General features: G+C 41.7%; 1 protein-coding gene across 3 annotated transcripts in view; it reads left to right on the top strand.

Annotated features, from left to right (window-relative positions):
• The first annotated feature begins 2,392 nt into the window (after window positions 1-2,392).
• The window catches only part of USP32 (ubiquitin specific peptidase 32), an 81,265-nt gene continuing 69,599 nt past the window's right edge, over window positions 2,393-14,058 (top strand). For all 3 annotated transcript variants that reach the window (XM_049802379.1, XM_049802378.1, XM_049802377.1), the window contains exon 1: window positions 2,393-2,537. In XM_049802379.1, the coding sequence (XP_049658336.1) occupies window positions 2,480-2,537 (58 nt within the window). In that variant the 5' untranslated portion in view covers window positions 2,393-2,479. The remainder of the gene's footprint in view (window positions 2,538-14,058) is intronic.

Raw genomic sequence — 14,058 nt, 5'->3', positions numbered from 1 at the left:
ATTGAGTAGATGCAGGAGAGCAGTTAAACTGTGGTGGTTGCAATGGCATCGGATGGGAATTATTGTCCTGGCAGGTTCCTTCACTCCTACATGTCTAGATGAAACAGGCCCGAGAGTGTTATGTCAGATTTGTGGTGTGCCTTGTTACTGGGGGTTTTGTTGTTGCTGTTTAATAATATAACTTACTGAAAGCAAGAGACTTAAGAGAGGTGAGGCAAGGATAAACAGTCATGGAGAATTCAGCATGAAAGCTAGAAGAAATCGGTGTGAAGCTGTCTTACAAGACCATTGTAGTTGCTTCCTGCTCTAATTGCTTTCTGTAACTGCTCTGCCAAGCAAAACGGGACTCTGTATCGTTATCTTTGTAATTCAGAGGAGCAACCAAAACATTAAAAGATAATTACTAGACATAAGGTCACACAGGAATACCACAGTGAAGCCAGGAATTAAACCATGTCTCCTCAGATGCGAGTTAATGCTTCAAAAAAAGTGATCCATCACAAATGGAGCATGGAGCAAGGAATGCCATCATTAGGGGTTGGAATACTTCATTTAATCACAAGATAAAACAGACTTCTCCAGCTGTTTCTAATATTGCCAGCTTATGCTTTTGATTGACATGTTGCCATGTTTGTTGAATTCATTCTCTCAAATATTTTAAAGAGATTATATTGTACCTAAATTGAAAGCTGCTTGGGTGAGGGACTTTATTGAGAAGAGATATATGTAAAGGTAGCACAGGAGTAAGAGGATATAAGGGAGTTTATATCCTCTTTAACAGGTAAGTATGTAACAAGTGGCTGGTGGGTTGAAGTATGTTTCCAGTAATTTCATTTATGTCTTTAAAAAGCACTTAAGCTCCCCCCTCACCCCCATAGTCTATATTCCAGAGAGGCAGAAGGTCCTTTGTGGCAGATTTTATGCTTGAGTGTAATAATTATATTCTTTGCCACAAATCTAAGATAATAAACAATTTGGATGATGGCAGGAAAAAATGTAAGGAGGCTTTACGAAGAGTAACTCATTTGTAGTGTCTTTGTACTTGTGTTACATGAGGAGAAATTTGGCCTTCAAGCCAGCTTCTCTGTAATCGGCATTCCTGGCTTTGCATATCAGATATTAAATTTGTTTGGAATGTTTGCTATAAAAATACCTACGCGTGAACTTACATCAGTGAGAAAGTAACTTCGGCTTGACCTTTTTCCAGCTCTGATGTGGTAAGATCATTCAGTATGGGAACTGTAACTGAGGGAATGACTTGCAACTGGTGTTTTCACAGGCTTTGTTTCTGTACAGGAACAATCCTTGGAACGGGCTGCCCTTGGAAATCAATGTTTTCTTTCAAACTCCGTATTTTCTGCTCGGGAGTGACCCAGGCTATGTTACCAGGCTTAATGTTGTAACAAAGCCATTTGGGAAATCCTCCCATTCTGTGGAAGCGTCGGACTGAATACTAAGAGCAAACACGCTGAAGAACAGCAAAGGACAGAAGTCTTTTTGATCCTTTTTACGATTCAGTCCGTGTTTCTGTTTCAGACACTGAAAGGCCATTTTAATGGAACAGGAACTTCCTCCTGTCACCCCATGCTTGCAGTGCCTCTCCTTAGGAGGACTTTCTGAAGAGAGCCGCGGTCCCCTGCGGGCTATGAGGGGGGGACTGACAGGGACTGAGGCACTGCCGTAGCGGGGAGAGACCGTTTCGCCCTGGCCCGCCGTGCCCCGCAGCCTCGCACCTCTCCCTCGGCGGGCGTTGCGCTCACCTACGGAAAGCGTCGACGGTTTCGCAAGTGCCAAATTTTGCAGCCTGGGCGCGAGGGGAGAGAGCTCTTTCTCACAGGCCCTTCCTCTCTGTACCCCGGGGGGGTACGGCTGGGCGCGTAACGGCCCTGAGACAGGCTCGGAGACACCGGCCCCTCGTTCCCCCGAGGGGGAAGGACCGCGGTTTTTGCCCGGGCCGGCGGTCGGCGGGCCCGGCCGGCGCCGTTCCTGTCAGCCGCCCCCCCCCCCCCCCTTTCCCCCGGTCAGCGGCTGAGAGGAAGGCGGGAGGCGCGCGCCGGCGCCTTCGGCGGGCAGCGAGATGAGGAGGCGGGGCCTGCCCGCCTCACGTGACGCGGGGCGCTTCCCCCGCTGTGGGGCGAAGGGCGCGTGAGCGCGGCGCGCGCGCGGCGTCCGTTAGGAGGCGCCACGGGGAGAGAGCGAGCGAGGCGGGGAGCGGTGGAAACCGTGCAAGAGCCCAGGCGGCCCTCCCTCCTTTCCAACCCCCCCCGTCACGTGACAGCGGCGGGGCGGGCTCCTCACGTGACCCGGCGATGGAGGCGGCGGCGGGGAGGGCGCGCGGCCGCCTCCTCCCCCCGGCCGCCCCGGCCCGCCCCGCCCCCCCCCGCCCGCGCCCTGTGCTCCGGAGTCGCTAGCGGCGCAGCCCGGGCTCCGCGGCGCCCAGCCGGCCGGCGGGGAAAGGCCATGGACTAGAGGGGGCATCATGGGCGCCAAGGAGTCCCGTATCGGCTTCCTCAGCTACGACGAGGCCCTGCGAAGGGGTGAGGGTGAAGGGGGGATGTGCGGTGGGCCTGCGGGGCCGGGGGTGGTGGTGGTGGTGTGCGGCTGCGGGAGGGCCCCCGCCCCCCCCGTCCTCCTCCTCCTCCTCCCGCTCTGCCCCTGTCAGCGGGCGGTGAGGCGAGGCGGCGTCTGGCGGTTCCTCACACCACCATGACAGACCCCGGCGCGGAGGCACTTGCGCCGTTTCTCTACCTCAGGCTCCTTCCCCGCCCCCTTCCTCCCCCCCCCCCCCCCCCCTCCCCGCTTTACTTATTTATTTATTTATCTCCCCTATCTTAATCATGGGGCCTGGGCAGCAGCCGCGGGGAGGATCCCTCTCCCTCTCCTCGCAGTCGTCCCGCTCCCGCCTCTCAGCCTGGGAGAGGGGCAGAGGCAGGCGGCGGGGCGATGATGCCGCCAGACCCTCCTGCCGTCTGGCAGCCCTCGGCCTCGCTTTTAGCCTCTTCGGTTGCCGGTTCTCTTGGCTCGCCTGGAAGAGGATGAGGCGTTGGGAAGTGCTGCCGTGCCGATGTGACAGGACTCGCGGCGCTGCCTGTCAGCTCGCTCGTACCTGCTGGCTCCTCATGTTTACTTGCTGCATGCCCGTGATAGGGAGCACGCAGCCACATCTCTGGGTTGAAAGATGGATGTAGCTCGCGTGGTTTGTCCTACGTGTTGCTGGTTTAGCCCGTTTCTGGATTCCTGCTGAAGAATTTAAAGAGGGAGCTAGCCAAGGGAAAACATAAACAAGCGAAATGCTGAGTGCTTGCCGCTGCAGGGCTCCAAGGCGACAGGCAAGCTACACCCTGCCAGCTACCTTGCTCTAGAACTGATAGCCAAGTCCAAGGACAAAGAGGGACAGGAATTTTCAACAGTAAATGGTTTGCAGGGAGGATAGGGGTTTTTGTAATTGTTGCTCTGTTGTGTATTTGTGTGATGTAGTACGGACGGTGAAAGCAGTTCACCTGTTTGATATTTTAAGCATTGATAGAATTCATAAGCTCAGACTGATACATGGCTGCCCTTTTTATTTCTACTTACATCTCAGAAGCATGTAACGATTGATAAGGGAAAACTGGGAGGAAGCCTTGAGTGTTAATTGAAGGAGAAATAAATTAACATCAGATGGGATTTTTATTAAACATTTTTTAATTTTTTTATTTTCTCTGGTGGAGCCCCTGAGGGATGCCATGTCAAATAGGAAGTGGAGCAACATACTGTCAAGCAGAAGAAACAAATATGTGATTCAAACTCCCTTTCGTTACAGATTTTAAACACAACAGCCTTGAAGAATTTCACTTCTAGTGAAAGTATAGGAAGTCTTCAAAAGCATTGGTGTATGTGTTTTTAGAGAAGCTGGAGTCATAAATGTAGCTTGGTAGAGGTGTGAAGTTGAATGTAACAGGAAGTATTTGAAATAAGCTTTTTGGTAGAAAATACATTCATTTGGTCAAGATGCCTATTCCAAAGTTCATAAATAAGAAAACCCAAATGTTTTGAATTTTAAAGTTAGATTTAAACTCGTATCCTGCTTCAAAATCTAGGAGGTTGGTCTGGATGTTTCATAATTAAAAGTTTACTTGACGTAAAAACAAGATTGTTTTTTTTTAAAAGTAATTTAAAATTATTTCTGGCACGCTGAACATAGTATTTTTCTTTGATGTTATTTTATCCATATGAGGCATTTAATACTGTTTTTCTGTAGGAGAACAGAAAGGTTGTTTTAGGCTCTCTAATATAAATTGGTGTTTTGCTACATAACTACGTTGTTTACTTAACCAGTGAATCATTGTATGTATAAAACAGGCTAGTTATCAAAACATTATTTGTTAGGCCATTCTTACTTGCACAGAACCATGCTGGTACTTGGGGCGCTTCTGTGGACACAAACAGTGATAATGGACAAGCATAAATATTAAAAAAACCCAAATATATTTATGTCCAATTAGATCTACCTTCTCTAACATTGTATCCTGGTCTTTAAATGCCAAGAAAGTTTTGTATTAGGTGATGCTGTACAAATCCTTCAACTGTGAATTCTTCATATGTAATCAATAGTAGTTAACTATACTTGTAGAAGTAGTAATCGTTCAGAGTACTACTGAATGTTGTGATCATATTTTTAAGACACTAGTTTTAATTCCAGTTGTTCAGAATATCTGGAAAAAAAGCAATGAGTGCTGTTAGTTCTGCAAGCTTCAGAAAATAAGGCTGACTTTTAAGGTGTGAATGGCCGCAATTTTATTTATTGCAATTCCATTTTGGCAGTAACCAGCGGTTGTGAAGGCGAGGAGAGTTGTGGTTAAACACTCACAGTATAAAAAACTGTAGCTAAAGTGTAACTTCTGTTCAAGGAGATGAAAATGTGAGAGCAGTCTAGTGTTAATGGCCTTTTTCACCCTTGAGCATGAGATAGTACTGCCTTCCCCCCCCCCGCTCATTGGCACAGACAGCTGACCGGCGCTGTGGATGACGAGGAGGCCATGTGCATGGGAATGATGAAGTAGTCTTGTGTCCACCAGTGCAGGTCACACTGAGTCTTTTTAGTCTCCCTTTTTCCCTCATGCCCTGTAAAATCTGTGTCCAGTTGTGTAGTTTGGGAGTGAGAAGTCAGGCATGCTATTTTAGACATCTCTTGTTACGAATATTGCCAAATTATGGTCATCTTATTTATAGTAGCCTGAGGCACTGCTCTGCCTGTTGCTGTGGAAAAGGTATGGGTTCTGAACTAGTGGCGAGAGCTCTTCTGACGCTGTACACCTCCTTCTGAGGGTGACTTCTTTGTAAGGAGGTAAAATTCACGGGCAGGTCATTATAGGTGAAAGTGAAAGAAGTGCTTCATTCCAAGCTGGGCATAGGTTTATTGGTTATTTTATCAAACTAAGTTTGTGATGGCATAAATGGGTAACATGGCTCTTGAGTTTGTTGCTTCTTTCCTTAGCCCTAAGCTCCAACAACAGTTGTCTTCCTAGGGCAGTGCCACAGGTTAGGGAGGCTTCCCTAGCTCAGTCAGTATCCCTTTTTGGTTTGGTGCCTTTTCCAACGTACGCCTCTGATTTCTGACTCCTCTATTACCATTCTGTTCATCAGGCTGGCTGGCTGCTCGCTCTTTCTGAGAATTGACCCGTGTTAGGCGTTGCCTTATGCCAAGGACGTTAGTGCTCTAAAATCTGCCTTATCTTTTACTTGTTCTGCTGGCAGTCTTGACACCTGATTCCTTAAAGGGCTGTCTTGGGGTCAATAAAACTTCATAAAAGGAAGAACTTTCTCTTACTATTGTATTAGCTCTAGCACAGGAGCTCCTGCACTATGCTGTGTTGTGTATAGAATATTTTAATAAGGATTCCCCAGGAAAGAGATGGCTACATGTTACTGTTGGCCAGTTTATTTCAGATCCCTAAGGACTGTGTTTTTCAGTGACTGTTGATATGTTCTGCTTAAGTAACTTTCAGAATATAATCACAGAGTGAGCATAAATTTATGAAGGTACTTGAACATTATGAGATTATAGAATCTAAGTCAAAGTTTCTGTGAGTGCTACTTAGAGCAGGTCATGCTAACTCAGGCCATTTTCAGCTTATGTATGCTAACTATGCAGTCAGGTAACCACTTAAACAAAAGAAATGTCAGTGAATAATCATGGATCTGTCAGATTTGTGCCAGAGAGGAAGGCAGGGTTTTCTTTCTGCTTAAAGCAAGGTAAAATTTTTGTCGCATGTATGCTGGGATGGAAGAAGGGGGAACGGCCGCAACGTCAGCGTGGTCAGTGAGTATACTATGTGGAGAAATGAGTGGCTGCAGATAGATCCGTTTTGTTTTGTGCACAATGATCTCTGAGAAAAAGAGCAAAAGGAAACAACAAAAATAGTGCCGTCTTTAAAAAATGTGCATGCAATTAAAATGCCAGCTAATATTGAGGCAAAACTTGCAAGTGTATCAGTTTCACAGGATTTGCCTCTCCAGGGGTCATGAAATAGTAGCTTTTGAAGACAGTTTTCTTTCCTGTTTGTGTGTCTCAAAGATGCTACCGATTGGAGAACAAGCCTGTCAAAGCAAGGAAAACCCGCTTTAATCCACAAAAAGGTTAGTTAGTACGCTCTCCAATGATGACTAATGTTATCTGATGGGCAGAGGATAAGTCTCGCTGATGACCTTTTGTGTCTTGTTTGAATTTGAAAAATAGCTACATTTGTTTTATTTAAATCAAGGCATATATATCTGGTGTCTGATCATTAACATCCTCAAGCACACAGATGTAATAAATCTGACAAAAGGATGATGGAAAACTTGTGCAAATATATAATCATCTATTTGAGTTTGTCTTGATCTCAACCTTGTGACAAAATCCATGGACTCAGCCCTTGAGCCCACAGAAGACTACTTTTTATGACTCCTGACTATGAAATTAACTTTTTAAATCCCAGATGCATTTTTAGGAAAAATGATCAGGGAACCATTTTAGTGGCGTATCCTCTTCTTTCCATATCCCATGAAGGCAATTGTTCTACTTCCTTTTCTCTTGTATCTGCAGAACAGTGCTTGCACACCGTAGGTAGGTGAACATTCTTCAGGTTATGTTGTTTTCTAGGGGTATAAACCTGTGTCCTTCTGTTTAAGGAGCTTTTGAGTTTTCAGATGCATGTGATGAAAATGCCTAGATCTCGCTCAGCCTTCCTTTTTTTGTTGGTTTTTTTTTTTTTTTCAGCTATCAGAATGAATAGGATCCACTGTTGAGACAGTCTAGATTATACAGCGAGACTTGTTATGTCAGCCAGTATTTGATGGCTTTAGGGCTCTGTCATATGATTAAAGCAGGTATGAATGCATAGCTTCACACTTCCTGTTTATAAATCTGTAGAGTTGCAAGTAGCCGCTCAAATTCACAGAGCAGTAATTATTTCACAACTTTGGCATTCAGTTCTGATGCTTGTTTTGGGAGGATTCGTCAGTAGTCTCTGCTGAACATGTACTACAATGCACAAGTGACTTGGGGATTTCTACTTAAATTTCCACGAACTGATGAAAAGAGGCTGCTATTAGAAGAGAGGTTACTTCTCTGTAAATTCTTCATCTGCTAAGATGCAGTGACCACTTTCTCTTCTTTTACTTCAGGTTCCAAGTTTAGAGAAGTGTACTCAGTGGTTTTCAACCTCTTCTTACTTGTAACTGCCCAAGTTATTTCTATTGGAAATGAGGAACATTTGTATAGTGAACTTAAGTCAACTAACAGTAAGTTTCCTTTCCTGAGATGCCTTTTGTGGTCTTTAGAAAATACCAGCTGAAAACTTACAAATTAGAGGAAAACGTTGCCTTCTGCTTAGGCTTCTGTGAGTGCTGTGGTTCTGCGGGACTGATCACATACCTCTTGGTAGGTTTTTAGTAATTCTTAAATGGTTTCCAAGTCCAACTGTACCAAGCATGGCAGTAACTTGGCGAGTAAGTACTCAAATGTTGGATGTGTACACAGTGATGCAAGTCTGATAAAAGAGGATTTAAGAATATAGGCATTTCATAAGCAAGATACAGTTGAACGTCTTAAAGCAAGAAGCCCTCAAAACCTTGAAATATGATTCAGTAAATGTTGGGAGTCCTCTGGTTTCTCACTTCAACAGGTGAATCATGCCTCTAAATAATAGTAGTCTCATAATATTAGATGCATTTTTGTCCTGTCAGCATGCTACTAGAGATTCAAATCAAAGCGGTCAGGAAAGCTGCCAAATGAGCATAAATAGATGATATCATTCCAGACATGGTGGCAGAAGTTAAAGAATAAGCTGAACAAATCCTCATTTTGAATGTTAAATGTCTTGATATAAGCTGAAAGTACACTATCAGGCTATTATATACGTCATATATTTTCTTATATTGATGTGGACTAAAATTGAGTACTCAAAGCATTTATTTGTTCTATAGATTATATACCTATTTATCTTGTAGCTCATATAACTTTTGCTTGTTCTGCGTTATTTCTTGTATTTTAATCTGCAAAATCAGTTATTTTCACGGTCACCTCTTTCTAATCAGCTTCTAGTTTTTACTCCTGTAAGACAATGGCCTTTTTTTTTTTTTTTTTTTTTTTTTTTTTAATATACATGCCCATAGAAAGTTGTTGAACTTCATCTTCAGAGGTTTTCTAGACCTGCCTGGACAAAGCCCTCCGCAAGCTGGTTTGAGTTCAGTGTTGACCCAGTTTCAAGCACAAGGCTGAACTAGGTGACCTCCTGAGATACTTTCCAACCTGATAGATTCTATAAAATATTTCTGTTCATCTTGAATTTTGTAAAGCCTTGTTTTTATGAAATACAACATCAGGGTCCTAAATCTACCTGACAGTGTCCTACAGAAAAAATAAGACAAAAATAGAAACTAGAAAGCTTTTCAAAATGATATGAAGCATCTCTAATGAAATGTGAAAAGAAAAAAAAAAAAAAAGAGGGGGCTACTTGGGTCCTGTTGTATTTGACCTATAACAGTATCAAGGCTTTCTGGCTGCTGGCACTATGGGAGCAATGAGTGAAACAACCCTCATCCGCTTTCTTCTGCTCAAAGGGAAGCCAGCCTACTGTCTCATTTCATAAAATAAGTAAGGCATTCAGTTCTTTAGTACTCAAAAAAATGAAGCCACATTCAAAAAATAGGCCTGTGAAGAGATGACAAGCTTTGTGAGAATAAAAAAGAACGTAACATTAGCAAGTAATGTGATTAGGTGAGGCATGATATGCCTATTTAATTCTATAAATAAAGATTGTTGTACAACGGCTGCTTTGCAATAGGACTGATAATGATTTTTCTGTATTTGAAAAAAACAGATTTTACTAATGTCTGTCATTTTAAAAATGACAGAACATCTTCTGAAAATTTAGTACATTTTTGGTTAAGTTGTGAATTCATACATTCGTTCTAAATAATTTCGTGTATGGGGTGTGCCAGATAGGTCTAATGAGTTGTATGTCCTTGAGCTCTTATCATGGCATCTGTATGACTTAGCTACTAATTATCTTTAAAATAATCCTGCTCTTTTTTGGTCCAAGAAGAAATTCAAAATACAGTGAGCATACAGAAAAGAAATGGAGGAGAGGCAGAACAAGTGTTGCATTTTCAAATACCAGAATTGTTTCTGTCTGCTGACTGTGTTATTTCAAGGACTGTTGTAAACCAGAGCTACCCAGTTGGGTTTTTTAGGGCCTCCTGGATTATTTAACAGTAGTCTATTAATTTTAAAGATTTGCTCGCAGGGAGCTATGCATCCAGTTCAAGTCCTACTGGGCCAGGTAGGTGCTGTGTTCCTCCTTGGGTTGGGAGCTGCAGTTTTGTTTCACTGCTGCTGACTGAGGGACTGGGAGTGCACCGAGAAATGTTTGGTGTCTCACCATGGAACCTTACAGGGTTAGGTACTCACAGACACCTATGAAGTGAAGTTGTGTTCTTAATGAGTGAAAGAAGCATGAGAGTTCTGCCTGTCCTTGACTGATAAGTCTTTGTAATGAGCGTGGTGGTTGCTGTCCGCTTTGTTACAGCAGCCTAGCTAACTAGCAGTACTGAACTATTTGGCGGTAACTTCCAGAATTATTTTGAATAACATGTGGGATTTGTTGTTCGGTGGAGGCTACTCAGGAGCACAAAGTGTTGGATTTCACCTGCCTGGCCTCTCTTTAGGTGAGCTCCAGTTGGGTGTTGACTGGTAGTTGGGTTCTGCGAGGAACATCCGATGAGACGGAAAGTGTGCTGAAGGTATATATGCAGGTCTTCAAGTTCTGCATGCAGGTGTTCAGAACTGCATTTCACAGTCTCTAGTCTTCAGTGTTCTTCATAATAAAACTGATGATTTCCTAGTTTAAGTTTTGGTACAGGAAGGAAAGTTCTGGAGGTTAGTTCTAAATAAGACTTCCAATTTTTAAGTATTTTTAAAACAAGTTCTTTCTTAATTTGTTGAATTGCTTGAAGCAGTCGCTTTTTCTTTAAGTTGTACTTAGTCTGAATTACTGTGAATGTCTATGTTATATTTGCAGTATTGAAGAACTACAAAAAGCATCTTTAACATTTAATTTTCAAATGAAAAGGTCATTTACATAATGAGACAATGAAGCCTTTGGGCAAAGATGAATGTAGAAGAAAAATCCATTAAGGTAGATTCTGCCTAAGAGTTTGAAAGGGTCTAATTCACAAAACTTTGAATACTGTATTATTGCTAGCACTTACTGGAATAAAAATACCCTGCTTGCCTAAAGAGTGGCAAAATCCTAATGTGCATTCACTTTTGCGATTTCTTCAGGGACATCTTACTTTTGTTAGTGATGACTGTGTCGGTGTAGCTTTAGTGTTTTCAGCTTAGCTGCGTAATAATACTTAGCATTTCTTCTTTACATAATGAATTTTAACACCTCTGAGGAGTAGGGGTTTTTTATGAGCTTGTGTTTACAACAGAGCAGGCTTGGCGTAGTCCTTCTTATAGGTGGGGACATGTTTGGAAAGAGTGCATGTCTTTCAACTGCACTTTTATTAAGCTGGTGTAAAAGCTCTTCTGGATTTCTGATTCTTCATGGGTATGGGTTCAGATCTTGGTTTGAAACAAAAAGTGTCTGCTTATAGTTTTTTTAGCGGTTCACTAAATCTGTTTAAAAACTGATGCGAGTTATAATCAATCACAGCATTTTTCTGTGTAGACTGTTAAGTCATTCGTTATAACGACAATAAAAAAATTTCCTTCATTATTTTAGTGTAATACTGACATGTGGCTGAGTGATAATCGAGGCAGTTTGTAATGACCACGGCTTATTTCCCATTGTATATGTTGCTTAACATAAGAAAGGCGAAAGCATTGAAATAGTTACTTACCTGAATCATTACGTCCACTAAAGTGATTAGCTATCACAGGTAGGGTGACTTGGCATATCAGGTGACATGCCGTGATCTCTAGGGTGTTTAAATCCTCCTCTCCCTTCTCCTTTTAGCCTATCAGAACGCATAACAAGCCTCTCCTATCACATGGAAATGTGCTGATGAGGCTAACAGCTGATTGTGCTTACCATGTGGTGTATTTGGGGCAAAATAATGATCTCTTTTCTGGAATGGTATTCATAAACTGCATAGGTTAATGTGTTCGCCAATGCATTATGGTGGAATGCACTGCAAACCATCCAGAGTTTCTGGGACAAGGATGCTGTTGAAACTAACAGGACAGCCCCTTACTTGTAATGGGTAAGTTTGGACAGACTGAGAAGATGGGCAGAAATATCATCTGGCTTTACACATTGCCATACACTTCAATTTTGACTTTTGGAATGGTTTTAAACAGTCAGTGAGACAAGTCTGTACCTTAAAAAGGGATTTGACTTCTCTTCTGGTCAGGTTCCCTGCAGGTGCATGTCATGAGCCACAGAGAAAGGCAGTGTAGAACTGGTCTGGAGTGAGGCAGCCACATCAGTCCTCAGAGTGCCATACGTGCTTCTAACCATCAACTACAAAAGGAAAGCAAAGCTATACTTTTCAGTGTCTTGTATAACATTTATTTTCATGATTTTTTTTTGTACAAATCCTTTGAAGCTGTTTCGCTTAGTTTAGAGTCTGAATTGGACCCAGAAGTTATGAGAGGCAATGTCACCAGGCCAAAATAAGAGATAATTGCATTCGGTATAAAAAAGTATTCTTTGTCCTTTAAAAATAAAACCTATTACAAGGCCTTTTGGATTCTTCTTCACAAGCTATGTTCTTTATTCACATTGTATCTTTGTTAGCTGGTCTTCCAGTTGTCATCCACACGTGCAATTTAATTTCATGTTAAGTATTTAATATAGAATGTATGCTTATAGTTCTTTTGTGTTTTGAATTGATATTCCTTATCTTAATTAATAGTGATAATGGAAATGGTCAGATTTTGTCCTATGGCAGACTGCTTTAGCAGCTTGCTTGCTTTAGCAGCAAGTCATGAACCGAAATACTTTAACAGGTACATGCTACTGTCTCAGTGGGACTCTACAAATGAACACAAGACTGATTTAGTTGGAATTTTTGACAGTTGTTTTAAATGGTCAGTTTTACTGCATTAGTTTGGAGATTTTGTTCTTTTAAAATTCTGAAACCTTGAATGAAAAAAATGTGGAAGAAACTCAAAACTAAGCAGAACAGGAAGTGTCAGATTTAATAAGTCTGTGGATGTAGAGAAAAAGAACTGAAAGTATTGGGATAGTAATTATGAGAACTTCAGTTTTGCAGATTAAATTTGTTCTAAAAATGAACTTGAATATGGCATCATGAATCTATTTTGGGCTGAAGAAGCACTTCTTTTCAATCCATGTTTCTAGTTGTTAGGTGTTATCCAGAAACAAAATCTTATTCTGTACTGGAAATTTCCTAGTCTTGTAAAGAAGATTTTTACCACATTTTCCCTAACAATGTCATACAGTTAAATCCTGGATTTTCGTTTAGAAATTAGAAAAGTGGATTTGTACTTCTGCTGAAGCAGCATTTCTTTAAGAAAAATCAGCAGCAGCAGTTAGTGCAGTCAGTATAGCCTGCTCTGTATTCTGTGAGCACGTTAACGAAGGTGGTTGTCAGTGGAAAAGTAATATAAGAACTTTTTGGTCCCTGTTTTCCAGTCTTGCAGCTAACAACATGATTTTTCTTTTCCTAGAGAATTTTAATCAATCTTTTTGCCACTAACAAATTCCCCACTTTTTTGTGTTACCTGCAGTTCAGTGTTGTCTTCTAATTACCTTGCTTAAAGAATAGTTGTGTAAATGTCTTGTGTGAACTAATCTTGTTCTTTAAATAATGAGTAGATTGCAATGTAGATAGGTTAAAGGAGGAAGGCGCCATAATATACACTAATTCTAATATAGAACACTGGCTAAATACCTGCAGAAGCCAGAGTATTACAAGAACAGAGGTTAAAAAGCAGAATATAAAATATTTGACAAATATCTCTTCATATAAAATGTTCATAATTTATTATGTAAATGTAGTGCTTCTAATAGAGACTGTAATGTCCTTGGGGATATCTTGTGAGTCTCTTCAGGGATTCAGGGAGAGATTCCAGCTGCTGATGCTATTCAGGGCTTTGTAGCTTCTTGGTGTTAAGTCATTCTGATACCTTTTCTGTTTCTACGCTTCTCTCCTATGAAACAACGGACAGTGTGTTTATATGAAACTCTTGAGATTTGAGTCATCACATCAATCTAAACTGGTCAGTGGCAGTAAAATTACTGGAAGGTGGTTTCCCATACAGCTGTTACATGGTGTATCTAAATACGCTGTTTCATCCTCGCAAATGTAGGATCTTAGGAATAATATACTTCTAATGATAAATATTTTCAGACATAAATTTTGTAATAGAGCACAGATATACTTAAAACTACTATGGCATCTTTCAGGATAGTTCTTCAAAATATTAGTCCTTGGATGTTAATGGGGAATTCTCTTAACAGGAGATGCAGCAGTGGAAATGGAGTTTGGAAATAGTGGTGCTAATTGTTTGCTGTTGTCTGTTAAAAAAAAATAAAACTAATTCAGTTCTTGGTGTTCTAC

The sequence above is a fragment of the Accipiter gentilis genome, chromosome 6, assembly GCF_929443795.1.
Source record: "Accipiter gentilis chromosome 6, bAccGen1.1, whole genome shotgun sequence".
NCBI classification, from domain to species: Eukaryota; Metazoa; Chordata; class Aves; order Accipitriformes; family Accipitridae; genus Astur; species Astur gentilis.
Note: the sequence above shows the minus strand (reverse complement) of the source record. Positions and strands in the feature narration are given on the sequence as shown.